This window comes from Phaenicophaeus curvirostris, chromosome 2, assembly GCF_032191515.1.
Source record: "Phaenicophaeus curvirostris isolate KB17595 chromosome 2, BPBGC_Pcur_1.0, whole genome shotgun sequence".
Classification (NCBI taxonomy): domain Eukaryota; kingdom Metazoa; phylum Chordata; class Aves; order Cuculiformes; family Cuculidae; genus Phaenicophaeus; species Phaenicophaeus curvirostris.
In genome coordinates, this window is record NC_091393.1 from 118,875,987 (window position 1) to 118,902,602 (window position 26,616).

At 44.4% G+C, this 26,616-nt stretch overlaps 1 protein-coding gene across 17 annotated transcripts in view; it reads left to right on the forward strand.

Moving 5' to 3' along the window:
* The window catches only part of HMBOX1 (homeobox containing 1), a 136,933-nt gene that overhangs the window by 42,428 nt on the left and 67,889 nt on the right, over window positions 1-26,616 (forward strand). For all 17 annotated transcript variants that reach the window (XR_011336835.1, XM_069850686.1, XM_069850690.1 and 14 more), the window contains exons 2-3: window positions 11,539-11,622; window positions 25,995-26,474. Coding sequence is in view for 16 of the 17 variants with exons in the window: in XM_069850686.1 (XP_069706787.1) it covers window positions 11,600-11,622; window positions 25,995-26,474 (503 nt within the window). In the remaining variant the exon portion in view is untranslated. The remainder of the gene's footprint in view (window positions 1-11,538; window positions 11,623-25,994; window positions 26,475-26,616) is intronic.

Below are 26,616 nucleotides of genomic sequence, written 5' to 3' on the forward strand. Positions count from 1 at the left end.
GTTTAGCAAGAAGGAGCACATATTTCAGCATGGATTGCCGTATTTGTAATTGCCAAACTACTGATTTCTTGGAACTCTGCTGTTAGCATTGTTAAGCAGTGTTCCAGACAGTTGCTCCTATAAATCCCCGCTAATATGTTAAGCCGGAGAAGGCAAGTATAATATTTAGCCAGCAAGCAATGTCCACCTGGGGCATGGTGCCCAGGCTAGAGGGGAAGATGGGATGGAAGTGTGCTCGCTGCTAGGATGTAGCTGTTAGGGTGCTCGTTGCTTCCTCAAGTAACAGTTGGTTGGACAAGAGGGAAATGACCTCAAGTTGTGCCACAGTAGGTTTAGTTGGATATTGGGAAAACTGTCACCCCTGAAAGAGTGGTGAAGCCCTGGCAGAGGCTGCCCAGGGCAGTGGTGGAGACCTCATACCTGGAGGGGTTCAAAACATGTGGCTGTCACTCGGGGACATGACTTAGTAGGCACAGTGAGGTTGGGCTGACAGTTGGACTTGATGATCTTGGGGATCATTTCCAGCCTTAATGGTTCCATGATTCAAGTACGATTTCTGTAATTCTGCTAAAGAAGGTTTGGTGGCATCCACTGAGATGCATGGGGGGTGCCCTGGAGATCTATGGGTGAAGGAAAGTCTTGGCCTGCCAAGTCAGATGAATTCTCTGTTCCCTTGGGGCTGTTGTATGTCTTTGCAGTGCCTCCCGTGTTCATTCTCTTGTACTTGCCTGTCACTGGCTGTGATCTGCTTAGCAGCCGAGCATTAGTCTTCAGGGTGGACATCCGTATGCTCTTTGGGACAAGCAGGCTGCAGGTCTGGCTGGAATTGACAGGCTGGCTTTTTAAAAGACTGCTTAAGTACAACATCTAAACCTGCACAACTGAGATCAAAAGTTGAACTCTGTAAACACTGATTCTGGAACCCCAGTTGTTCTCTAGACATTGGAGAAACTAATGCGTTTTCTGATCTTCGTGTGTCCTGTCACTGGCCTGCTGAGATTAGATTGTCAAAGCTTTATGTAAGAGGTGAGTGTTCTGAAGGCACTGCTGACCATTTCAGACCTGTGGGATCCTGCGCTGCTGCTGTTGTTGCTGGTTTTCCATCAGTTGGGTACCTCTTGCTGTGTGTGATGTGCAGGACAACTCCATCAGGTTATCCTCTAACACAAGTGAGCTCCTCACTGAGACCTGGAAGCCATAATAGCAGTAGTTTCTTTCTTTTTTCCTGAAAGAAAAATAGTTTCTTTCTCTTTCCTGCTTCGTCTGCATCCTATTGCACCCTAATTGCTTTCAAACAGGATAATTCATTCCTCTGTTCCAGACCCGATACTTGGTGCTAGCTAGACTAGAGAGATGGCAAGCTTGAGGCCCTTCAGTAGGTCAAGTTCCTCCACAGCTCACTACATAGGAATTTGTTCAACCATTTCCAGTTGGTAAGGAATTCAACTGCAGCAGTATTACACAGAATCATCATGGATCATCAGGTCCAGCTTCTGTTCCTGCATAGGACAACCTCAACATACACACCATGTGTCTGAGGGCGTTGACCAAATGATTCTTAAATATTGGCGCTGTGACTGCTTCCCTGGGGAGCTGTTCCAGTGCTCTACCACCCTCTGGGTGGAGAACCTTCTCCTAATATCCAACCTAATCCTCCCCAGACACATCTTCTTGCCATTCCTTCAGGTCCTGTCATTGGTTGCCAGAAAGGAGAGGTCAGCGCCTGCTCCTCCACCTCCCCTTGCCAGGAAGCTGTAAACTGTGATGAAGTGTCCGCTCAGTCTCCTCCAGGCTTAACAGTCCAAGCGACTTCAGCTGCTGCTTGTGCAACTTCCCCTCTAAAGCTGTCACCAACTTTGTGGCCCTAAATGGTCTTAACCACATAGATAGGGACCGTGCGTGAGCTCCCCTGCACGGACTTTGTAAGCAGAGGTGCTCAGAGCTAACAATATTCTGCAGTGGAGGCGTACTTGCAGCGTGCACACGTTATGCTTGGCAGTATCGGATCCCATTTCAGTTGGCATATCCAGTGCTACTATGTCACTGTATTCCTAGCAGAAAACTGTCAAGGTAATTAGTGTTAATTAGGATCTTTTTTTGAATGAGCCCCTTATTTGTTGTATGTTTGGCCCAGGCTGGAACTCGAGGACTTGGCAATCGCCCATCTGCAGTTTTGTCCAGATGAGTGTATATGCCTTGCAGTGTCCATATCCACAGAATTCAAGGTATAATCCCTGCTGTTGGCATGCAAATGTGTGTTAAATCTTCATTCTTCGTCAGGGTATGTCCTGCCCCTTGTAGCTCTATAGGAATTAGGTACGATCATAGAATCGTAGAATGGTTTTAGGTTGGAAGGGACCTTAAAGCCTATCCAGTTCCAACCTCCTTCCATGGCCAGGGGCATCTCCCACTAGACCAGGCTGCTCAAGGCCCTATCCAACCTGGCCTTGAACACTTCCAGGGAGGAGACTTCCTTCACCTCTCTCCTCTTATTGTTTTCTGCCTTGCAGTTACTCATTTCATGACAGCTTCTGCTCTGTTGCAATGCGGCGTCAAAACACTGAACTGAACCACTCAGCTGAGGGTCACCATCTTAAATTCTCTGTCCCGGATGAATGATTGTCTTACTCTTCCTCGTCCATGTCAGTGCTCAAACTGATCTAAGCAGATTAAGAGAACCTATTTGATCATTAAGGAAGTGGTCTTTGTAGGAGCCATTAACTATCGCTGTCAGCCACGAGTTCATATGCTTCCCAGTCTTCTGCTGTCGAGATTCACTTGCGATTTCAGCCAGAAAAGCTAATTCACGTCTGGCCTTTGGTTTCAGGCAAGTTTTTAGACATGATTGGAGGGGACAACCTACTGAAATTCAGGAGGTACAACAGAGTAGGTGCTTGGTACATTAAGACCTGAAGCTCATTTGTAAGCAATAATGAAAATGCAACCCCGGGGAGGGTTCTCTGCTGGAATGTGTCAGCAGCTGTGTCTTGATATTGTTTCATTTCCCAGGACAAAACAATACTAAATTATGTCCTTTTACTGAGACTGTGTTGCCTTTTATGCATCTCTGAGACTTGTGGAGTAACTTGGGGTCCTTTTGAGTGAAACACAGAGGAACTTGTCTGCTTTTCCAGAAGGCTTCAGTGAGTTTGGGAAACTTCGTGATTTTGAGGCCTCAGCCTTCCTGTAGAGAGGATCATAGAATCACAGAATGGTTTGTGTAGGAAGGGATCTTAAAGCCCAGCTAGATCAGTAAGAATGATCAGGTCTTCTGCCTGGACTCTTGTGACTGTATGTGCACATGTGTATGCATCTATTAACATGGGCTGTTGTAATTAATCCACTTTGCTGAATCATAGAATCATGGAATGATTTGGATTGGAAGAGACCTCCAAGCCCATCCAGTTCCAACCCCCTGCCATGGGCAGGGACACCCCCCGCTGCATCAGGTTGCTCAAAGCCTCATCCAGCCTGACCTTGAGCACCTCCAGGGATGGGGCAGCCACCACTTCTCTGGGCAACCTGTCTCACTGCTTCAAAGTGGAGCCTGGCCTTTGGCTTCCATGCTAGGCAATTCCACTAAATTTGGATAAGGAGGTTTCTTTTGTGTAGGGTTGGAGAGGGCAAAGAAGAGAGAAACAGTTTTAACTGCAATCAATTCTTGGCTAATTGTTGTGGTGATCTACTACAGGGCATGTTGTGGCAATTACTTGCTTGCTTGCTTATTTAATTTAACCACCTGTGGCTTTATCATAGGATTAAGGTGTGTGTTTTCCTAAGTGGAAAAGGCTTGGTGAGGTAGTTGCCCTTCTGTTAAAGCGTTCTGAGGAAGAAGAGATTCCCATCAAAGAATGTCTGCTGTAAGCTTGCCACAATGCTACTGTATTCCCTCACCATAATCCTAAAATACAACTTTCTCCTGAGTTGAACTGGTAAAGGGTTTGGTAGACCAGCATGGTCACAGTAAGACTGAAAACAGCATTTGTTGGAGGTAACTTCTGAACAGTTCCTTCAGGGATGTTTGTGTTTCTAAAAAGTCTGCTCTTTTATTCCCTTTGATTCACTGGTCCAGCTTCCCTAGAGAAGTAGTGGAGTCTCAAAACTTTGAAGATATTCAGAGGCCATGTGGATGTGCTCCTGGGCAACCGACCCTGGGGGGCCTACTTGAGGAGGCGGTTGGTCAAAACGACCCCTGGACGTCCCCTCCAACCCTAACTGTTCCGGGTTTAGGAGGTCACTGCTTGTCCCTTAAGATGAGATCTCTGCCATAGCAATACATGACTTATTAACTTGTGGCTGAGCCAACTTGCTCCTTGCAAACATCTGTTCAAGGTAACCTAGATGCTGCACAAATGCAGTAGTGATTCTTGTTTAGCAGTGAAACATCATGAGGACTTTTTGTGCACCTTCTTGAGGGTCAGGAACAGATCAACTTGCCTCTCCTCTCTGCTCTCATGAGACCTCACCTGGAGTCCTGTGTTCAGTTCCGGAGTCTTCAGCATGTGGAGGACATGGACCTATTAGAGCAAGTCCAGAGAAAATCACAAAGATGGTCCAAGGGCTGGAGCAACTCTCATGTGAGGATGAGCTGAGAGAGTTGAGCTTGTTCAGTCTGGAGAAGAGAAGGCTCCAGGAAGACCTTAGAGCAGCCTCCCAGCACTTAAAGTAAGCTACAGGAAAGATGGGGTGGGGCTCTCCATCAGGGAGTGCAGAGATAGGATAAGAGGGAACAGTTTTAAGCTGAAAGAGGGGAGATTAAGATGAGATTTTAGGAAGGAATGTTTTGCTATGAGGGTGGTGAGGCACTGGCCCAAGTTGCCCAGAGAAGTGGTGGCTGCCCCATCCCTGGAGGTGTTCAAGGCCAGGATGGATGAGGCTTTGAGCAACCTGATCCAGTGGGAGGTGTCCCTGTCCATTGCAAGGGAGGTGGAACTGGATAGGCTTTAAGGTCCTTTCCAACCCAAACCATTTCATGATTCCATGTTTAAACACCTTGGAGTTGCAGATTTCAGTAACTGTTCTCTCTGTGTTGCAGTACGGTGATCACATGAAACTGGATGTTACACATCACCAAGCCATGGTGTGTGCTCAGCAGGTGGCAGCTCATAGAGAAGGTTCTTAACCTTGCTTTCCAGGGCACAAATGTAACACATCCTCAAGTCATATGGCAGAGCTTTCTCTTTTTTTTTTTTTTCCCCTAGTAGGTCTATTTTGGGAAAATGGGCTGGAGAGTCCTAGATTAGTGTTAGTATTTTGGACACTAGTCCTACTTTTGTGTGTGCACACAGATGAATTTATCTTTAAGTTTTGATGCACATGCACGACCTAGAGATTTAGAAGTGTTGGGTAAACAACAGTCTGCCTGAACATCTCCCAAGAATAAGGGACTACAAGCTGGCAAAGGAAGGCTTAACAGGAGCTTGTGTCTGGAATCTGAAGCCAAACACATTCAAAACAGAAACTTAGTACGAATTTGTAACGGAGAGGGTGATTAACCACTGGAATGAACTAGAGTGGATGGGTTCTTGGTGTCCTGCTTTTGAGGCAAGGTGTCTTCTGGACATAGTCAAACCAGTGACTGGCTTAACCTTACGCTGGTCTCAGTATAGGGAAGTTGAAGTGTAGGGAGTCCAGGGGTAGGACAAGGAGGAACAGTTTTAAGCTGAAAGAGGGGAGATTGAGATGAGATCTTAAGAAGAAATGATTTCCTGTGAGGGTGATGAGGCCCTGGCCCAGGTTGCTCAGAGAAGTGGTGGCTGCCGCATCCCTGGAGGTGTTGAAGGCCAGGTTGGATGGGGCTTGGAGCAACCTGATGCAGTGGGAGGTGTCCCTGCCCATGGCAGCGGGTTGGAACTGGATGGGCTTTAAGGTCATTTCCAACCTAAGCCATCCTATGATTCTGTGCTCTATGATTCTGTGAAGTGGATGAAACATAACAGGCCATTTTTATAGACATGTGCACAGACACAGTCAGAGTCCAACCAGAAGATCTGTTGATTCTTACAGACCTTAAGCTGTATGCTAAGTAAAATAATTCAATTTTGACTTTTTTTCGTTATTTCTCAGAAGGGATTTGTGTAGTGTAGTATATTTGTGAATCCATAGAACTTAGTTCTCAGGGCTGAATTTACTCCTTTTCTTCACCATCCAGTGCACCAGCTTTATCAGGAAGCTGAGACTTGGTTCTTCTGCATTTCAGTAGCTGATTTTGTAGGAGTCCCATTGGAGCAGTGAGGCCTGTGTCCTCAAGCATGTTCAGCTGGTGATACCATCCTGTGTGGCTTTAAGCCAAGAATTTAGCCCCTCTGTTCATATTTGACTTTTGACAGAACGGTGACATTTCCCTTCCCCAAGGACAAAAGCTTTTTATTTATTATTTGTGAAGTCCCTTTTAAGATCCAACCAAGGAAGGTGTTATTGAAATACAAAGTAATGGCATTATTTTTTACTACCTGACTCAGAAACTAAAGGGGAAAATTAATTTCTCTTCCTAATGGTTGGTACCAGCCTCATCTCTTCCAAGTGACTTCCTCCTTTCTGTGCAGAGTGTTGGGAATCAGGATGAACTGTACTTGAAAACATTTAATTGCAGCAGTGAGAAATTAGGAAAACTGAAGTGGATCCCAAGAATATATTAAAAATCTGAACTAAAATGAGAATGATTTCATGTCAAGTGAGACAAATGCAGAGTTGATACTCCAGCGCTTCACACTTCCACTTGTCCTTCGCACAGAGAAAATGAGATTTTTAATATCTGAAAAACAGATTGCCATGTAGACTCATCCATTGTAAATTTAAGCTGCCTTTATAACAACTTAAGCTGGGGATGAGATTGTTCATTTAGTCTGATTCTACGACTCTGGAAATGATTTCCATATTGATATTGAATTGTCTTTTATTGTCTGTACCAGAAATAGGAAGGGAGAGCTGGTCATGTTTTCCTGGTGTTAGCAGATAATTTATTTAATGAATAATGCGAAAAGGGCAAAGGTTTGCAAGTTCTTACTTGCAAATCGACTGTAGTTTGTGGTAATGCCCGCTTTTGCTGCTGTGGTCAAACCTGGACTGGTGCCTCAGTGTGTGCTAAAAGGAGACAGAGGGAAAGCGGGATATGGATTCCTATTTCAGATCCATCATTTGTTGGTGGCAGAAGTTAACATTCTTTAGGGCTGAACTTTTCTGGCGAAAATTCTTGGTGTTAGTTCCCATCTAGTGTGCTCTTAAATTACAAAAGCAGTTAAGCAACCTTTACGTGCGTGTCAGGGCAGGGAAGGTGTTTTGGTGCCGTTGAACTTCAGCCCAAGGTTGAGTCAAAGACGATTTGTAGCCGTTCTGTTCTGGCATCAACTGTAGGAAGCACTGCTGCTCGAGGAGGGCCACAAAGGTGGTCCGAGGGCTGCAGCAAATCCCATAGGAGGACAGGCTGAGAGAGCTGGCTTTGTTCAGCCTGGAGAAGAAAAAGCTCTGGGGGGACCTTAGGGCAGCCTCCAGTACTTTCTCCTGTTTATTTCTGCTGAAATGCTGTCATCTTGCATCTGCACTCACAGACCTGGAGTCTCTTGGAAAAGTTCCTCCCTCCTCCTCTGTTCACATCCCAGATTTGGTTTAGATCCTAATGGCTCTTAACTTGTAACATCTGAGGTCAGTACCGTTTTCTTGTTCTTCTATTAGTATCGCTAGTAACATTGTCCTGCCTTTGTTATCTCACACCTGAGTTACTGCAGCATTTTCTTTGGCTCTCTATCTTGTTTCCTCGTGTTCCAGTTTTGATACAGCATTTCACCATGACAGAAGGCGATCTTTTCTTTCCTTTGTGGGATTTGTGCTTTGCTTCTTCCACACTCCCCACCCTGGAAGCAGATCTTTCTCTGAGGAATCCAGTTCTCTAGCATTCCTGACCTTCAGAAAGTTTGTATATATTTAAGTCTAATTTGTTCCGCTTTAGAAAACAAACCAGCTCTCTATTAAACTCAAAATTTGGCCACAAGTCAACAGCATGATCTCATTTTTTTCGTGACTGCTTCAGGGAAAACATTTTAAATGCAGTCAAAAGATTTAACAGAGAAGTGTTTCGGTGCAGGACTGTCTTTAAAAGGCATGGGGTGGCTGACTGCAAGGACCTGTGTGTTTACCTCTTCCAGCTGTCAGTATTTGCATGTCACAGTTTTTCTCCCAAGCCACAGTGTGCGACCTGTGACTGGCTGCTGGGACCACTCATCTTGTTGGCATACTTGCTCTTGGTGATCTCCTTTCATAGAATCATAGAATCTCTTGGTTGGAAAAGACCTTTGAGTCCAGCTGTACCTGTCCACTACTAAAACGTATTCCTGAGCACTTCATCTGCCCATCTTTTAAATCCCTCCAGGAATGGGGACTCCACTACTGCCCTGGGCAGCCTCTGCCAGTGCCTGAGGACTCTTTCGGTGAAGAAATTTTTCCTAATGTCTAATCTGAACCTGCCCTGGCGCAACTTGAGGCCATTTCCTCTCATCTTGTCACTCAGGAGAAGAGACCAACACCAACCTCGCCTCCTTTCAGGCAGTTGTAGAGGTTGCTAAGGTCTCCCCTCAGCCTCCTTTTCTCCAGGCTAAACAACCCCAGTGCCCTAAGCCACCTCTTGTAAGTCTTGTTCTCCAGATCCTTCCCCAGCAAGGGGATCCTTCCCTCCTCTGGACATACTCCAGCCCCTCAATGTCCTTCTTGTAGTGAAGGGCCAAAAAGTAAATACAGGATTTGAGGAGTGACCTCACCAATGCTAAGTATGGGGGCACAATCACTTCCCTGGTCCTGCACGCCACACCGTTTCTGATGAGGGCCAAGATGCCATTGGTCTTTTTGAGCACTTGGGCCGCTGCTGGCTCATGTTCAGCCACTGTCAACCAGCACCCCCGGGTCCTTCTCTGCCAGGTAATTTTCCAGCTACTCTTCCCCAAACCTGTAACACTGTGTGGGGTTGTTTTGTCCCAAGGGTAGGACTCGACACTTGGCCTTGTTGAACCCCATCCTGCTGGTCACAGTCCATGGCTCCAGCCTGTCCAGATTCCTCTGCAGAGCCTTCCTGCCCTCCAGCAGATCAACACTTCCTCCCAGCTTAATGTCATCCACAAATTTACTAAGGAGGCTCAATCCCCTCATCCAGATTATCGATGAAGATATTGAAAATATTTCCTGGAGATGAAAAAGGCAAGTCAAGGCCTACTTGTGGGCCAAATTAGTTGATTTTACTCTGCAGGTTCCCTGTCCAAAACCACCCAGCACTTTTGTTTGCTACATCGGAGTGGGAGTGGGCTTAAACCCCTAGGGAAAGCTGCTGGCCAGAGGGTGACTGCTGCAGCTTCTGGAAAGGCTTATTCAGCCCAGCCTTTTGCCCTGAGAGTTCTTGAGTTTTTTCACAAAGGAAAAAGAGAAGAATAGCCACATAAATTATGGTATTGTCTGTGTATGCCCAGTGGACTCCATCTGGAATAGGTGCGGTTCTTCCCCAAAGCCTCTGGCACGTGTGATAGAATAAGAGCTGTGATACAGGATCTGGACCACTCTTAACCACCAAGAAGAGCCAAAATATAAGGAAAAATTTCTTTACTGAAAGAGTGGTGAAGCCCTGGCAGAGGCTGCCCAGGGCAGTGGTGGAGTCCCCAATACTGGAGGTGCCCAAAAATCATGTGGCCATGGCACTTCAGGACATGGTTTAATCGGCACGGTGGGGTTGGGCTTTCAGTTGGACTAGATGAGCTTAGAGGTCTTTTCCAACCTCAGTGATTGTATGATTCTGTTTTGTCATGGAATGGAGTAAATTATCTCATGCAATCCGTGTGCTGCTCTACCCACTTGTTTTCTATTCCAGCTCACATACACCCATAGCCTGAAGTGTAAATATTCTCTCTAGTTCTTTCTGCATCTGCCTGCTTATAATACCCTGCATTTCTCTTTCCTGGTGGTTAATAGTTTGGCTTCTGAAGCACTTTCAGTCCTTGTTAGTTTGTCAAGAAAGACATCAGCAGTGATAGCTAAAGAAAATTCTATTAGGTCATTCCTTTTCAAAACATAGTACCTGTCTTCTGAGCTCTTTGCGGATGTTAGCCAAATAATCCTTTTAATAGCTTTTGTGAGTTAAAAGGGTGGGTACCTGTCATAAGGCTAAATGATTGCATAGATTAATTTACTTGTGGCCAAAAGAAATCAATTGTAATTTAAATTTTTGTCTCTGGACTGATTACAGTACCAGACATCAACTTTCTTCCTAGGAATCTACCGTGTGAGTTGAAGTTTATGTCTGTGATTCTGTATTGCAGGTGTTCAAGGCGAGGTTGGATGAGGCTTTGAGCAGCCTGTTGTAGTGGAAGGTGTCCTTACCCGTGGCAGGGAAGTTGGAACTGGATGGTCCAACCCAAACCATTCTATGACTCGATGATATATGGGTTGGGATTACTTAACGATTTTCCAGGTTAATGATATGGAACATCTCCAGTTTTTAACCTATGGGCGTACACAAGCTCAGAATACTTAGCTGGTTGGCCTTGGTTAGATCTGTGGAGTAGCCATTAAAAACTTGGAATTGTTATAACTCGTAGGATATTGGGAAGTAAAAGAATATTTGCCAGACTTTAAGACCATGGGCCTGTTGCAAACCATGTCAAAGCTCCCTTTGAAGGTGAAGGGAAGGAAAAGAGTGAGGCTGTAACGGGCTATTCAAAACAACAATAAATTTAGAGTTGCTATAAGAAGGTTCAGTGGTTCCAGGGAGCATTTCATAGAATAATGAAATTGTTTGGTATCGAAGAAACCTTAGAGCCCATCCAGTTCCACCCCTGCCATGGGCAGGGACACCTCCCACTGTATCAGGGGCTCCAAGCCCCATCCAGCCTGGCCTTGAACACCTCCAGGGATGGGGCAGCCACCACTGCTCTGGGCAGCCTGGGCCAGAGCCTCCCCACCCTCACAGGAAAACATTTCTTCCTAAGATCTCATCTCAGTCTCCCCTCTTTCAGCTCCCATCTTTCAGTTCTCCCTCATCCTATCCCTGCGCTCCCTGATCAAGAGACCCTCCCCAGCTTTCCTGTAGCCCTTTTCAGTACTGGAAGGCTGCTCTAAGGTCCCCCCAGAGCTTTTTCTTCTCCAGGCTGAACAAAGCCAACTCTCTCAGCCTGTCCTCATATGAGAGGTGCTCTAGTCCTGGGATCACCTTTGTGACCTCCCTTCAACCTTGGCTGTATTCAGTCATCAATGTACATTCTGCTGCCTTTTAGTAGAGGGATGGGTTGGGTGATTGAGAAGGATCCTGAAGGTGCCTGTTGTTGTCTTTTTTAGAAGAAGTGATTTAGTTCTGCTGCCTGGTGGACTGTCCTGAGGTTGCCCTCTGAAAATGGCTGTATAATTCTTATATATACTTATATATACAAGACTTACGTATATTTTTGTATAATATATATAGTCTTATATATATAAAACTTATATATGTTATATAAGTCTTATTTCAAGAAGTATTTGCCTTTCGTAGGAATCTCTAACGTTCTTGTATCTTTTAATTGTGTCTTTCAGAATGGTGAATAACACTGAAGACCCCCAAGAGGCTTTATAACGTCCCATCTCCATGTAAAGTATGCTGAGAACTTTTCCAGTAGTGTAAGTACAAGCTAAAAAACCTTCAAAAATCCATTATTAAGAGCTCAAGAGTTGTTCTGTGTGTTTTTCTGTTAATTTGCCTACAAAGAGTAGAGAAATGGTTACAACTATGATAAGCAGTTTGCTAAATCAGAGAGTCCTGGTTTGGTATTTGCTAGGCATTTAAACCAGGGAACATTAGCCTTGAATTTCTCGCTTGGTCTGGCTGGTATGTTATTAGTGCTACTGTTCTGACACCAAAAGAAAAGGAAAATCATGCCGTTCTTAGAAACTCAGCCCAGATCAGAGGCAAGGTAGTGTTAAAAGAGAGCTCTCCATACCTCTGCTGAACATACTAGAGGGATACCAGAGCGGTGCAAAAGAGTTTCACACTGCTATAGAGTTGGTAAAGGGGATGAGCACACCATTAACATAACGCTATATTGCAAAGGCAGGAAACCTATGGCACCTGACCAAACATTAGAATTGGATGCATTGGTCCAAGCAACCACAGCTCTGTCTTGACACCCAGTATGAATCAAAGTTATCTAAATCTCATCCTTGTATTTGAGCCTATTGGTCTGGGTTTTTTAAATGACTTATGTCACGAATCTTCAATGTAATAGATACCTGCACTGTTTCTTCAATAAATAAGCAAATGAATTCAAGGTTTGAAGCTTGTCAGGCTGAAAGGAAAGGCTTGACCTGTACTGTGCTGTCATCCGTCTCTCTTGCTGGTCAGTCCTACATCACTGTTTCCGTTCCTCTTTTATAGGCACAACCAAATGCTTGTCCAATGGCAATCAAATCTGGAGATACTTTGTCCTCTTGACTTCTGATTGTGCCTCCTGTCAGGCTGAGTTGGAAAGAGAAATCCTGTCTGCAGAGTAGGTAGGAAGAACCTGGGCTGCTGTGAAAGCAGTCAGATTTTCCCAGATGGATTATTTCAAGGATGAATATTATTTATCTAGCATGTGGACATCCTTAGTGCAAGTGGCAGTGCAGTCACAGGCTTCATAGAAGGAGTCAGAGCAAAAAACAGTGGCTGAGAGGGGATTGTGTTGGAAACTGCACTACCAATGTATTTCAAGAAGAGTTCTTGATCCAACCATTAATTATTTATTTTCTGTTGCTGATGGTTTATCCTTTTCTTCAGAGCTAGTGGTTTCCTACTTCATTGTGAGTCCCCTGAGCCACCTCTTCTTCTTTCTTTTAACTGTAAATATGTTGGATTTCAGTATTAAAATTGCTTCTTGACATTATTAAGATCTGGTTCAGAGCAGGAAAGAAGTCTGGAGGTAAGGCCGTGCTGCCCTGTGCATCTTCTATTACACTGGTAATTCAGAGCTTGCAGAGTGGTCCTAGAGCTCCTCTGCACTTTGTGTGAACACAAAGGCATTCTCTCAGCTTTAACTTTGTGTCAGGCTTTTACCATAAATTTCCAGACGGAATTACAGAGTTTTAATTCCCTGTGCTGTAGCTGGATTTCAGTTGTATCCGTTCCCAGTGCAGTTGTAGTTGGATATTGTGTTATTCTGTTGCTTGTCATGGTGCATAGATGTGGCCTGTTAATCAGCTGCCACCCTCCATCAGCTAAGGAGCAGCTTTTTCGATTGATTCTAGTGTATGTGCAGTTAATATCGTCGTCGAGAATGCAGTGTAAGTATAGGAGAATGATTTTTTACTGAGTGAAAGGTGGGGTGAACCTATTTGGAGGGGATTAGAGAGTATTACGTTAGAGGAAATGGTCCAAGATGACCCATTTAGGTATAAAGTTTCCAGATTAAACCATAGATATCTTTAAAAACGATAAGTGGGCATCGTGGTTTCAGAAGGGAAAGAAGAAAACGGAGTCTTTAAAAAAAAAGAATGCTTTAACTTAAATACTGAATAAGATTAAAATTGAACAGTCTTAAAAATACCGTGATTAGAGAGTAGGTTGGTTGTTCCCTCCATGGGGCAGTGTCAGAAGAACAAAGCAGGCAGCTGGATGCTGCTCCCATCTTACCTACCTGATTTTTATCCACAGTTGATTGGGAAGTCCATGCTCTAGAAGAATTCGAGGCATGTTGTGGACACAAGATTCTTGATTTGGTCTCACAAGAATTAGTTATTTATGTGAAACTAAGGCCTTCTGGAGCCAATGTAAATCCATCTCTGTTGGGTTCTCCGTGTGTATTGCGGGTGTAATTGTACGTCACAGACTCACGGCAGTATTGGTTAAGGGCAACCAAGCTGGTTCTCAGAAGGGGCTGGAGAACAAGCCTTATGACAGGTGGGTGAGGGAACTGGGGTTGTTCAGCCTGGAGAAAAGGAGGCTGAAGGGAGATCTCATCACTGTTTACAACTACCTGAAAGGAAGTTGTAGCGAGGTGGGTTCTGGTCTCTTCTCCCAGGTGACAGGCAGTGGGATGAGAGGAAATGACCTCAAGTTGCACCAAGGCAGGTTCAGATTAGACGTCAGGAAAAATTTCTTCACTGAAAGGGTTGAGGCACAGGCAGAGGCTGCATGGGGAGGTGATTGATTCACCATCCCTGGAGAGATTTAAAGACAGGTAGATCTTAGAATCATAGAATAACCAGGTTGGAAGAGACCCACCGGATCATCGAGTCCAACCATTCCTATCAAACACTAAACCATGCCCCTTAGCACCTCGTCCACCTGTGCCTTAAACACCTCCAGGGAAGGTGAATCAACCCCCTCCCTGGGCAGCCTCTGCCAGTGCCCAGTGACCCTTTCTGTGAAGAATTTTTTCCTAATGTTCAGCCTAAACCTCCCCTGGTGGAGCTTGAGGCCATTCCCTCTCGTCCTGTCCCCTGTCACTTGGGAGAAGAGGCCAGGGATATGTTTTAGTAGTGGACAGGTGTGGTTGGACTCGATGATCTCAAAGGTCTTTTCCGACCAAGCAATTCTATGTTTCTACAAATTAATATGTATTAATAGCTAGCTATGACCATCAGTGTTTGTGTTTCATGTTTCAGGGAGGTGATTGAGTCACCTTCCCTGGAGGTGTTTAAACGATGGGTGGATGAGGTGCCGAGGGGCATGGTTTAGCGATTGATAGGAATGGTTGGACTCAATGATCCAAGACGTCTTTTCCAACCTAGTGATTCTGTGAAACTATCTCTCAAAATGTAGTTTCTGGTAGAAGTAGGCAGTTTAAACACTATCACTTAAAGTTTACCTGAGTTATCCAGGCCAGTGCCAGCAATGACAGAGCTGTCTTGGGTGTGAGTAAAACCTGCTGAGCGGAAGAAAAAAACATGTGAGTAATGCAGATGAAAAAGGACTAGACTGATCTGATCTGAGCAACCTGATCTAGTTGAAGATGTCCCTGCTCACTGCAGGGTGGTTGAACTTGGTGACCTTCACAGTCCTTTCCAACACAATCCTTTCTATGATTCCATAAAGCCTTGTCATCATCTAGGAAAAACAACAGAAAAAGAAATGAGTATTTGAATGACACCAAAGGCCGCACAATCAAAGAATAGATGATGGAGTTACAGTGGCTTAGAAAGTCACCACAAGGCTGAGCTGTGTAAACTGCGTAGCATACTTGAAACGTGACATGAAACATGCTAGTTAAACTTGGGTGAAAGAGGACTCTCATAAATTGCTCTTCTTGTCTTGAGTGTTAAGTTGTTGTGTTAATAGTTGGTGACTAAGAATGTTCAGTTGACATTTTAACCTTCTTTAACTGAAATGTCGTGTGTGAAACCTCAGTTTTACTGATAAACCAGGTGAGTTAATTCATTATTTTGTGGGCTGCTAAGACACTCTGGAAGGGACCTAAAAGAAATCTCATTGCACGCGTGCCTCTTAGGCCTAGTTCTGCTTTTGGCCACATTGGTCTGTCCCGTCTGTTGAGCATATAGAGTCAATCAGAATTATAGAATGGTTTGAGTTGAAAGGGACCTTAAAGATCATCCAGTTCCAACCCTCCCGCTATAGGGTTTCTGGGCTGCAAGTGTGCATTACCAGCTCATGCTGAACTTCTCATCCACCAGCATTCCCAAGTCCTTCTCAGGGCTGCTGTCAATCACATCATCCCCCAGCCTGTATTTATTCTTGGGATTGCCTTGAACCAGGTGCAGGACCTTGCACTCGGCCTTGTTGAACCTCACTTCTCCAGTCAGTCCAGATCTCTCTGGCATCCCTTCCTTCCAGTGTGTTGCCTGTCCTGGAGCTGTGAAGAAGAACAGAAGAGCAGCACCAGTCCTTGCTGCAGGATGGCATGCTTGTAGGTCGATTCACCCTCTCTCATGCATCTGCAGCCTCAGGACTTGCCTCTGCAGGTGTTCTCCTCCTGCTTCAAGGAGGGCACAGGAAGGTTTGAACTTGCCCTGAGAATATAGGCAGTGTCTTCTCTGTGTCATGCAAGAGGAAGTTTCTCTAGTTCAGGTCTGAGCTAAATAAGAGATGTTTGTTGCTTTAACAGCATTAATTAGGACACGTGTTTCTTTCTGAAATGTTTTAAGTAACATAAAACTTCAGTATGGAAGCAGCTGTGGCCAAAAGTCCATGTTTTTGCCATTATGATTTATAACCTTCAAGGAGCCACTGTTATTCCAGAGTTTTTTCCAGGTACAGTCTCTGTCTTCTCTAAGATTCTATGCTGGTAAAACTACATTTGCTAACTGGTTTCTAGTAGGGAAAATAATATTTTGCTTTGTAGTTAATCACAAAATTAAGGCTTGGTGAGTTTCAGTTGTGTGCTCAGTTTGGATTTTAGTTTCCTATACGAACAAACTTCTCTTTTAAGAAAGTGTGTTGATTGTTATTACTCATGAGAGATCCTGAGAGGAAGTGAAGGTGTGTGAAATGCTTCAGAACTTTTCTTTCTCTTTACACGTGGAAATCCTGTTGATGACATTCCTTGGAACTTGTCCTACACCTTGTCATATCCGATGCTGTAGACAGACCCTGTAGGGTGGCTGTGTGTGGTGAGAAAACACTCACACTTTGGCCAGGCACTTGGTCTGCCTGCTTGGAGAATGGCCGTGTGGCTTTGAAGAAGTAATATTTGAAGATTTCTGCAAGCTCTTGATCTCAAAAGTTTTACCTCCCTGCCTCACAGGATTATTCTACAGAAAGATGAATTTCAAGTATTTGGAAGGACAGTATCAGCAAGGACCGTGGTATCAGGAAAAACATGGAACTGTTGGAGCAAGTCCAGAAGAGTTCATGAGGATGATCCAAGGGCTGGAGCACCTCTTATACAAGGACAGGCTGAGAGACTTGAGGTTGTTCAGCCTGGAGAAGAGAAGGCTCTGGAGAGACCTTAGAGCAGCTCCCAGTACTGAAAGAGAGCTACAGGAAAGCTGGGGAGGGGCTCTTGATCAGGGAGTGCAGGGTTAGGATGAGGGAGAACAGTTTTAAGCTGAAAGAGGTGAGATTGAGATGAGATCTTAGGGAGAAATTGTTTCCTGTGAGGGTGGTTAGGTAGTGGCCCAAGCTGCCCAGAGAAGTGGTAGCTGCCCCATCCCTGGAGGAGTTCAAAGTCAGGCTGGATGGGGCTTGGAGCAACCTGATCCAGTGGGAGGTGTCCCTGCCCATGGTAGGGGACTTGGAACTGGATGGGCTTTAAGGTCCCTTCCAACCCAACCCATTCTGTGATTATTCTTGGCACAAGTTCGGGCTTTGGTCCCTGGTTTGGCACTTCAGCTGCCACTACAGCTTTTCTCTGTGTTTGACAGTCCTTCTGATCCCTCATTCTGCCCTTGAATCCAACCTAAGAGTTTAAATTCCTGCCTCGTTTCTGTAGAATCATGACGATACTAGGAAACCCTGATTTTAGAAGAAAGAAGAAGGTTAGGGTTAGACAGATAAGGTGTCAGTGTGAATCAGTCTGTGCCTTGAGCAGAATTCAGAAGTGTCTGGCTTCTAGCCCTGTGCTTAGTCAGAGGTCAGTCACTTTTGTAAGACTTGGATTATGACAGTAATTGGCATTTATATTATATTTTTGCCTTGTAAGATCGATCTCAAGTTCTCTCTCTCTTTCCCAAAGAGGATACTATAAAGCAGAGTAAGTTACTCACCCAAGTGGAATCAGTGGCAGAACTGCTAGCGTTTGCTTACTGCCTGTGTGCCAGCATCCAGTAAAAACTATTTTATCAGCAGGGAAAATTTCAAAGACTGAATGGAAGAACAGCTTATGTAGAAGCAAATCTGGGTTTGGGGCTCTTTAACTAGCCCAGAAACTTGAAGCCTCATGATGAAATGATATGTTGATATTCTGCTCTCAGCTTGCCTTGTGTAATTTGTGTAGCGGTGAGTATTTGATTACGTTGGATTTATTTTCAGAAGTTTCAGGCTGCTCTTATTAACTGTCACTGTTTTGATCGAAAGCGTATGGCAGCATTCTGCATTCATAAGGCGATGTTTTGCATTCATAAACAGACCCGGTGATGTTTAACCTCAATAGATCAGCTCGTAGTCTGATTTTGCTCCTTGCTGCAAGGGGAGGCTTTCGTTTCCCTGGGATGAGAGCAGTCATTACAAGCATTACATTTTGTTTGTGAATCAGGATGAATGGGAGTAGAGTCCTCTTTGAAAATCAGAGCTAAGAGATGCAGCGGCAGGAGATGATTATGCTAACGTATGGGTAAGGATGGTTCTGTGTTCGTTGACATGATGAGCTCTTGAGGCCTGATTTTTTTTCTCTCTCTCAAAAACTGGTACAACTCCACTGAAAATACTGGAGTTGCAACTGATGAGCATAAGTGTTGGCTCGGATGAGTCAGATCCTTAATCCTCTGTTGCGCCCCAGAATTCATAGCATCAACTACTGTTTTGAAGGCAGCTTTGCTTAATACAGTACAAAACTCTGGGTGTTTCTGAAACGTTTAAATTGGCTGGGGATAAAAGGAGATGGCACTCTTTCAGTAAGAACTGAGAAGGCCAAACCTTGAATTTCAGAAGACTACATAGTGTTATGCCCTAAGAGGCCCAGTTTTGTTCCAACAGCATCTCAGAGCTGCACTTGATGGGTCTTTGCCTCTGAACATGAGTGCACCATTGGACTCCGCGATATACATCAGCCACTCTGTGGAACAGCTATAGATCAGAATGAATATCCCTCTCTTGAACATCTTCTAAGAACCAGCTGCATCCTTTGGGATGGGTAGCAGTAGAGTGAGATGTAGAAAAAGGAAGAAGAGTGAATGAAACGTTGCTTGGATCCTGTGTCTCATAAAAATGTATGGCGAGAGAAACATGCTTGCATAATATAAAGCATGGTTGAAAACTTAACAGACTGGGCAACTAGAAGTAGTTTTTGTAGTCACTGGTTCTGATGGAAAGCAGCTGGAGAAATAGTTCATGTTATTAGGTTGTTGAGTATCAGGCCAGTTAATAAGCAAGTTATATTGCGTTTGAAAACAGCAATGTTAATATCAATTTTAACTCGCTGTCTAGAATAGAGACCTTGTGTACAAGGGAAGTGTAGGAGCCCAGCCATACTGAACAAAGATCCTTACAGTGGTGTCTGCTTTGGGAACTGGGCAGGCAAAGCCAAGCCAGGTGCTCTTTCTGCTGTACATTTTAATAGCTGGAGGACATCCACCTCCACAGTTGTTTCAAGAGTAGTTCTTACTGGTACTGTATGCGCTTAAACGCAGGAAGAAACTGGCAGGCTAAGGACTTCAAGCAGTGAGAAAGACTCTGACAGTTGACACACTTGTTTAGTTAACGAGTTGTAGGAAGTAATTTTTGTGCTGTATACTTTGGGATAACCTGAAAAGCCGGTTTACCTCGCAGTTTTGCTCTTTCCTTTAAAGTACAAGGCTGTGTTCAGTGACACCAAGAAAATGCATGTTATGTTGCAAAAAAATGTTGCTATAAAAGATAAGAGTACAAACTCATTCCAGGGGAGCACAGTGCCGTTAGAGCCCTAGCCAGGATCAGCAGCGTATGCGTATGAGAAGGGTCGAAGTTGCATCTCTTCTCCATCCTGTTTGCCACAGTTGATGTGACTTCATCAGAATCATTCTTAACCCAATTATGAGACCTAAGATCCTGTTCTGAACACTTTGGCTCTAGCCCACATCCATATTATGCAGATTATATCAAATACAGGTCTTGTATCAAAAAGCACAACTTGTTTTGTGAGACTGGAGCTTTGCAGAGCTTATTGGATAGAGCAGTGAATTTTAATGGCAGTTTGGAGAAGGACCTCTGCAGGAGAGGTTCTGTTTAGTGATACTGGATTCCTACTCGTATATACTGAGTAGAAGAGTGGAAGAAATGATTTCTTGTGATCATTAGAGAGTCCAGAGCCATTTTCTCAAGTGTTAGAGGTGTTAAGGCTGGTGTCTGGCCTTATTCCCAAATGGATAATTGAATTGCTTTGAACTTCTGCAAGTTCAATTGGACATGGACTTAGCTTGTAGCTGGTTTTATGGGATTATTCTGCTGTGTTCCATCATCTAGAAAGTTAATGTTGGGTAAATGATTCTTTATATCTGTGGGGGCTTGGGCTATGATTGGTGAGAAATCCTTGCTGTGATTTTCCTTCCTTTTCTCTATGCAGTGCAAGAAGATGAGAGATGAGAGAGAACACCTCTGTATCTGGCCATGAGCTCCCACTCCTTCTGAAGTAGGGAGGGAAACCCATATCCAAAGGGGGAAATTAATAAGAGGCTGAATAAGTCTTGATGGCGTAGTAAAGAAAAGCAATGGGATTGAGAGCAATTATTCCCCTCAACAGCCTTTCCTCCAAAAAGCGGCATAAGAAGTGAGAAAGAGCGATGCTGCATCTGGCTGGTTGAGACCCACGGGCTATTTTATATCTGGGGATCTGGGAGTTGAAATAAGTTCTTTTTTTATTTAGCTCCTTATATTTGGGTACCTCTGGTTCCTTCTGGATGACCCACAAAAGATAAGCATGGAATTTCAATGCTTTATAGATACCAAAAGTCAGTAAGTGGAATGGGGGCATCTTACTTGGGGTTTACTGCCAGCCTAACAGAGTAAATGTAAATCAGTTTGAAATTTTAAGCTACCTTTTTTTTCTGTCAGAATCTAAATAATCTTGATTAATTTTAAGGACCAGATTTGGTTGTTTACAAAATTGATCCATTTTAGTTTTGAGCTTTACTTAGTACTTTACGTAGATCTTGCTTTCAAAGCGAGATAACTGAAGTCAGTGATCCCAGCAGTGTGTGTCTATGCAAGGTATTCTTCCAGCACTCCAACCCTTTCATCCAGCTTCTGCCTTTTTTTTCAGTGCTTAAGAGGACACAAACACCAAACCCAGCTGCAGTATCTCACTGCTGGTCTCAAACACATCTGTGAAACTGCCTTACTTATACCCACATACACAGCATATGTTGCCTCTACCACACTTCTTACCAGTCTTCGGGTTTTTGAATTCCTGTTCACATTTTCATATGCTTTTCTACTCAGCCGTGAAACCTAGAAACAATGCTTCTGAAGTTTATCTATTGAAAACAACTGCAGGAACTTGGAATTTTCCATTAAAAACCCAAAACAAATATTGCAAAAGTTGGTATTATTGAACATGTTCCAACATTGCCTACTATCAACTGCTTTTTAATGAATAACTACAGCAATGTTGTTTAGAACTGGTACTTCAACAAGGCTTTGGTTATTTTCCCTTCTTAAAACATTTTAATAGGCTTACCCTGTTTAAAGATCAATTTACAAAGCAGTTAAGTAAATCCACCGTTTTAGAATCATCATCACTTCATTCACCTCATTAGTTAATGGATATTCTCTACTACTTCATCCCCCCCATATTACTGTAAGAGCTTCTTATCCTCCTGAACTCCTCTGGCTTGCTATAATTTAATTTGCTTTCCCCCTCTTCTTCCTTGTAAAACACAAATGACAAAAGTAACAAGAAGCAGAATAAGAGGATCAGGAGAATGACTAGAGGTGTGCCGTAGAAAAGAATGATAGCAATACTTTTCCTGAGAACAAAGACTGTGACCAATTGTTTTGCTGTTGCCGAACTTTGCTGCCAGCACAGCAAAATCTCCTCAACACTAGCAGATCATGGAATCATGGAATGGTTTGGGTCGAAAGGAAAGTTAAAGCCCATCCAATTCCAACCCCCTGCCGTGGGCAGGGACACCTCCCACTGGATCAGGCTACTCAAAGCCCCATCCAGCCTGGCCTTCAACACCTGCAGGGATGGGGCAGCCACCACTTCTCTGGGCAACCTGGGCCAGGGCCTCCCCATCCTCACAGAAAAACATTTCTTCCTAAGATCTCATCTCAATCTCCCCTCTTTCAGCTTAAAACCAGTAGATTTTAAATAATCTGACAGTAGGTTTGCTACTCTTGGGTTACTTCCCACAAGCCTTTTAAGGAGCAGACCATGGATAAACAGGACTTTTTGGAACACAAGTTGGAAGTCATTGCATATCTCATTTTCCCAGGAGAGGATGGCCTCATGCAGCAGTCCTTGTATCCCTGTGCAATTGAAATTCCTGCACGTGCACAGTGGGTCCCTCCTGCACCAAAGCGGGACAAACTGGTGGCTGGATCTCTTTCCCACATACAGCCATGTACGACAAGAAGATCAACCATTTCTCTTACATCTAAGAACTGCAGTTCATTATGTGCATTTCACTAAGGGTCATTTAGGATTCACTGAAGGATATTAATTTGGCCTGAGAACACAGATCTAGAAGCTAAGCCCTGACATAATACACAAATTAGGGATCATACCTAAAACTTAAAGGGGGTGACAGTCCATGGCAACAAACTGCTGCAGGAAATGGTGAGTTCTGTGTTGCTTGATGTTTTTGAAGCCATCTGGAAAATCATGCCTTTGTCAGGTGTGGGTTTTGGTTCATGGGGCTAGAAGGACAAAAGCTGTGGGTTTCCAGGTCTGCGAGAAACTAAAGATTAAATGAGATAATGTAAAGTAAGTTTTAGTATTAAACATCAAAGCATCAATGAAGTAGGAATTTTGAGTAGAGGTAACTCTAGGTGGAAGTTCCGGATAATCAGATTCTCCAGTTTGGCAAAGCACTGGAGCACGTGAAATGTGGTGTTGACTGATAAATGACTTTAGAAATACAAGGAAGAAAAGACAAAAATCGCTTAATGTCTAGAGAAGGGCAAGCTGGCTTATGTAGTGAAAAACAACCCAAGGCCAGATGTTTAAGACGAGATCTTCTATTTGAAAACCACACCACTTGGAGCTGATTTGAGGGGCTTTTGGGCTGTGCAGGAGGTGTTGGTGCAAGTCACTAAGTCAGTGTGACGCTTGTCACAGAGCTTGGAGTACAGGATTGAGCAGCCCTGCCTCCCCCACCACAGAGGTCAAACCTAGAACACAATGTCTGCTTCCAAATGCTCCTTGTCAAGCTCGGAACGTCTCAGTCTGAGCTGTGACTTCCAAATTTTAGTTGTTACAATTCCAGTCAGTCACTAGTCTACTGCTGCGTTGGCTGCTCTGCCCTCCTTTTAGTAGAATCATCTGGGTGCTTGTCTTTTAAGATTTAAAATGGCTTGTACGTTTGCAGTAATCAATTGTCCAGAGGACAGCGCATTCCTGTTGGACTAAAGTGCTTATGTGGCTGTAGTCCGTCTGTCTCTTAGTCGTTTTCTTGGATGGGAGTCATCCCCTTGCAGTGTCCTCCTGCTTCCTTCTCCTACGTGCACACTGTTGAAACAATGAAAGGGGCTCAGTATTTGCTTGATGAGGCCACAGACAGGAGCTTCTCATTTCTCAAACATTGCCCATTTGTTCTGGGCTGCAGATGCCATTTTTGTGGTTTCACGCATCCTGGCTTTGTAGCACCATGTCTGTACAGCTACGCTACATCTACATCTCTACTAAGTAAGCCAGTTTTCCGTGCTGTTCTTCAGCCTTGAGGCCACTTGGCTACATCCAAGCTACCAGACACTCTTAGGCTTGAGACTGAGTGGCTGCATCCAAAGTGTTTGCACTTTCTGCTCCATGCAAAATCTTGATAAAAGCCTGCAAATTGGTCAGGAGAGCACTGGTTGTTCTGGACTAAAATTGTGCCTAAGAGTTATGGTGTTTTAACAATGCTGCAGACGACTGTGGGTAGGTGCTACAGTGCCTCTTCCTGGGCACTATTTAATTTGCTACTATTTTCATAGAACCGTTGGGGTTGGAAAAGACCTCTAAGACCATCAAATCCAACCATCAGCCCAACTGATGCTTACTGAACTATGTCCCCAAGTGCCATGGCTACACGGTTTTTGAGCACCTCCAGGGACAGGGACTCCACCATTGCCCTGGGCAGCCTCTGCCAGAGCTTCACCACTCTTTCAGAAAGACATTTTTCCTAATATCCAATCTAAACCTCCCATGGTGCAACTTGAGGCCATTTCATCTCATACTTTTGCTTGTTACTTGGGCAAAGAGACCAACAAGGACAAGCCTGTTCCCATTGCCTAGTCGGGTCTGTGTTGTGAGACTTACCTGAAGAGATTTCCTTACTACGCCCCCGCAAACCTGTGGATGTGGTTTACTTTACTCTGTTTCATGTCTCTGAAAAAAAAACCCCTGAATTCAGCAATTGAAAAAGGTTTGTAACTCTGGCTCCCATTGGGTACTTTGTGCTGGTGCTAAAATGGAAATGAAGAGTGATCTTCAAAGTTTGAGGAGGGAGATAGGCCACCTTGTACCTGGGAGGTCTAGCATAATTGTGACAGGAGTCATCCCTCTTGATTTTCATAGGGTCCTTGGAATTCTTACTTGACTTTCCTGAGGCTGCTGTTTGTCTGCTGTTGCTTGTAGGGATTGTTCATTACCTCTGTCACATCTCCTGGAGTTTGAGTGATCTCCTCACCCTGCTTCCCTGCAGGAACTTTAATAAACCCTTGACTCACAAGAAAGATGGAAAATGCCTGTATCTCTTTGCCAAGTTCTGTCTGCCCTCCATCTGCCGTCCCTTCTTCTCAAGATCTTGAGTCCTTAAGGAGGTGATCTGGTTGGTTTTATGCCATTTGTATCTTCATTGAGGAGATTTAGGAAGGAAAAGAGATTACTGGAGCAGATTGTGATTTTCTGGGCTATTCAATGAATTTCTGGGCTTTTCAGTGAATACTTAGGTTGTTCGTTGTTCTGGCACCTTGGGAAGTTTAGGAGTTAAAAATGCTTTTGATGAGCCACCGTGACAGTTGAGCTACATGTGAAGCCGGCCTTTGGAGGGGAAAAGGCTGTGGACTTATTTCTTTAAATGAAAGCTCAGTAGTAATTGGATGTGCTGCACTTTCCTTGTTAGGGCAGGCGATCTGTGAGAACATTCCAGGTTCAAAAGTTACTGTCATCAGAAATGGGACTTCAGTCAAATCAACTTTGGTCCTGCAAGCCACTCGTATTTCCGCTAGGTGTGTTTTTATCTTCTTTTTTTCAAGGTAGGAATAAAAAGTTAGGGCAACTTGAACTCTTCGTTCTTAAGATTAGAAAGAGTTGAGATTCCTAAATCACATGTCATAACTGGTTTAAACTTCTTCAGGAAAAAAACGCACAAATTCTCAACCTCTAGCCTCAGCCCAAAAGGTTTGGAATTTGGGATTTCTGGCTGAAATTAAGTCGCAGCCTTAATTACTAAGCAACCACTGTCACAGAATCACTAAGGTTGGAAAAGACTTCTAAGATCATCCAGTCCACCCATCAGCCCAACCCCACTGTGCCTACTAAACCATGTCCCAAAGAGCCATGATTACATGTTGTTTGAACCTCTCCAAGGATGGAGATTCCCCAGCTTCCCTGGGCAGCCTCCGCCAGGGCTTCACCAGTCATTCAGTAAAGACTTTTTTCCTAATATCCAATCTAAACCTCCCCTGGCACAACTCCAGGCCATTTCCGCTCATCCTATCACTTGCTACTTGGGAAAAGAAACCAACATCCTCCTTGCTCCTATCTCATTTCTGCAAGCTGCAGGGACTGATGAGGTCTACCCTCAGCCTCCAGACTAAACAGCCCAGGGCCCTCAGCTGTTCCCAGAACCCTCGGGCTCCAGACCCTTCCTCTGCACCGTTCTTCTTCTCTGGATGTGCTCCAGCCCCTCAGTATCTTTATTGGAGTGAGGAGCCCAAAACTGAACCTAGTCTCTCTGTAGCAGAGGTTTATCAAAAAGTAGAAGGGGGTATGAACTGCATGTTTGTTGTAGAAAGTGCAGGGATTGCAGGTAGAAGAGAAAAATGCTGTTTGAGCACTTCAAAGAAAATAAGCCCTTCTGCCACACAGTGAGACTAGAACTCAAAAGAGGTCGCCTGCTGAGCTGCTTTGGAGATGGACTGTTGGTCTGTCGTCTCTGTCATGTGTGTGACTTAGAGTGTTGGACCAGAATTCATCTTCCCTGAGTATAAGGTACTTCCCAGGTACCATAAAGAACTATTGAACTGAAGTGTTTGCTTTTACATTTTACCTTATTTTTAGTCTGCTGGAAACCATGTCTCACTACACAGACGAACCAAGATTTACCATAGAGCAGATAGACCTGCTTCAGCGCCTGAGACGTACAGGAATGACCAGACATGAAATCCTCCACGCACTGGAAACCTTGGATCGTCTTGATCAAGAGCATAGTGACAAATTTGGAAGAAGGTCTAGCTATGGAGGTGGTTCCTACAGCAACAGTACCAACAATGTCCCAGCATCTTCCTCTACAGCCACAGCTTCAACACAGACCCAGCATTCTGGGATGTCCCCATCACCGAGCAACAGTTACGACACCTCCCCACAGCCTTGCACTACTAATCAGAACGGGAGGGAGAGTAACGAGAGGTTGTCTGCATTCAACGGGAAGATGTCACCTACTCGCTACCCACTTGCAAACAGCTTGGCTCAAAGGTCATACAGTTTTGAAGCTTCCGAAGAGGACTTGGACATTGATGACAAAGTGGAGGAACTGATGAGGTTAGTAGAAGTCTTTGTAAAACGTTGGGAAAGTCACAGTGAGAAGTCCATTAGAAGAAATATGCGTGTTGTAGGACTGCTCTTGTAGTGATGGGTAGTACCAGGAAAGTGGGAACTGTGGTAGACCCTGCTGGGTCCCTAA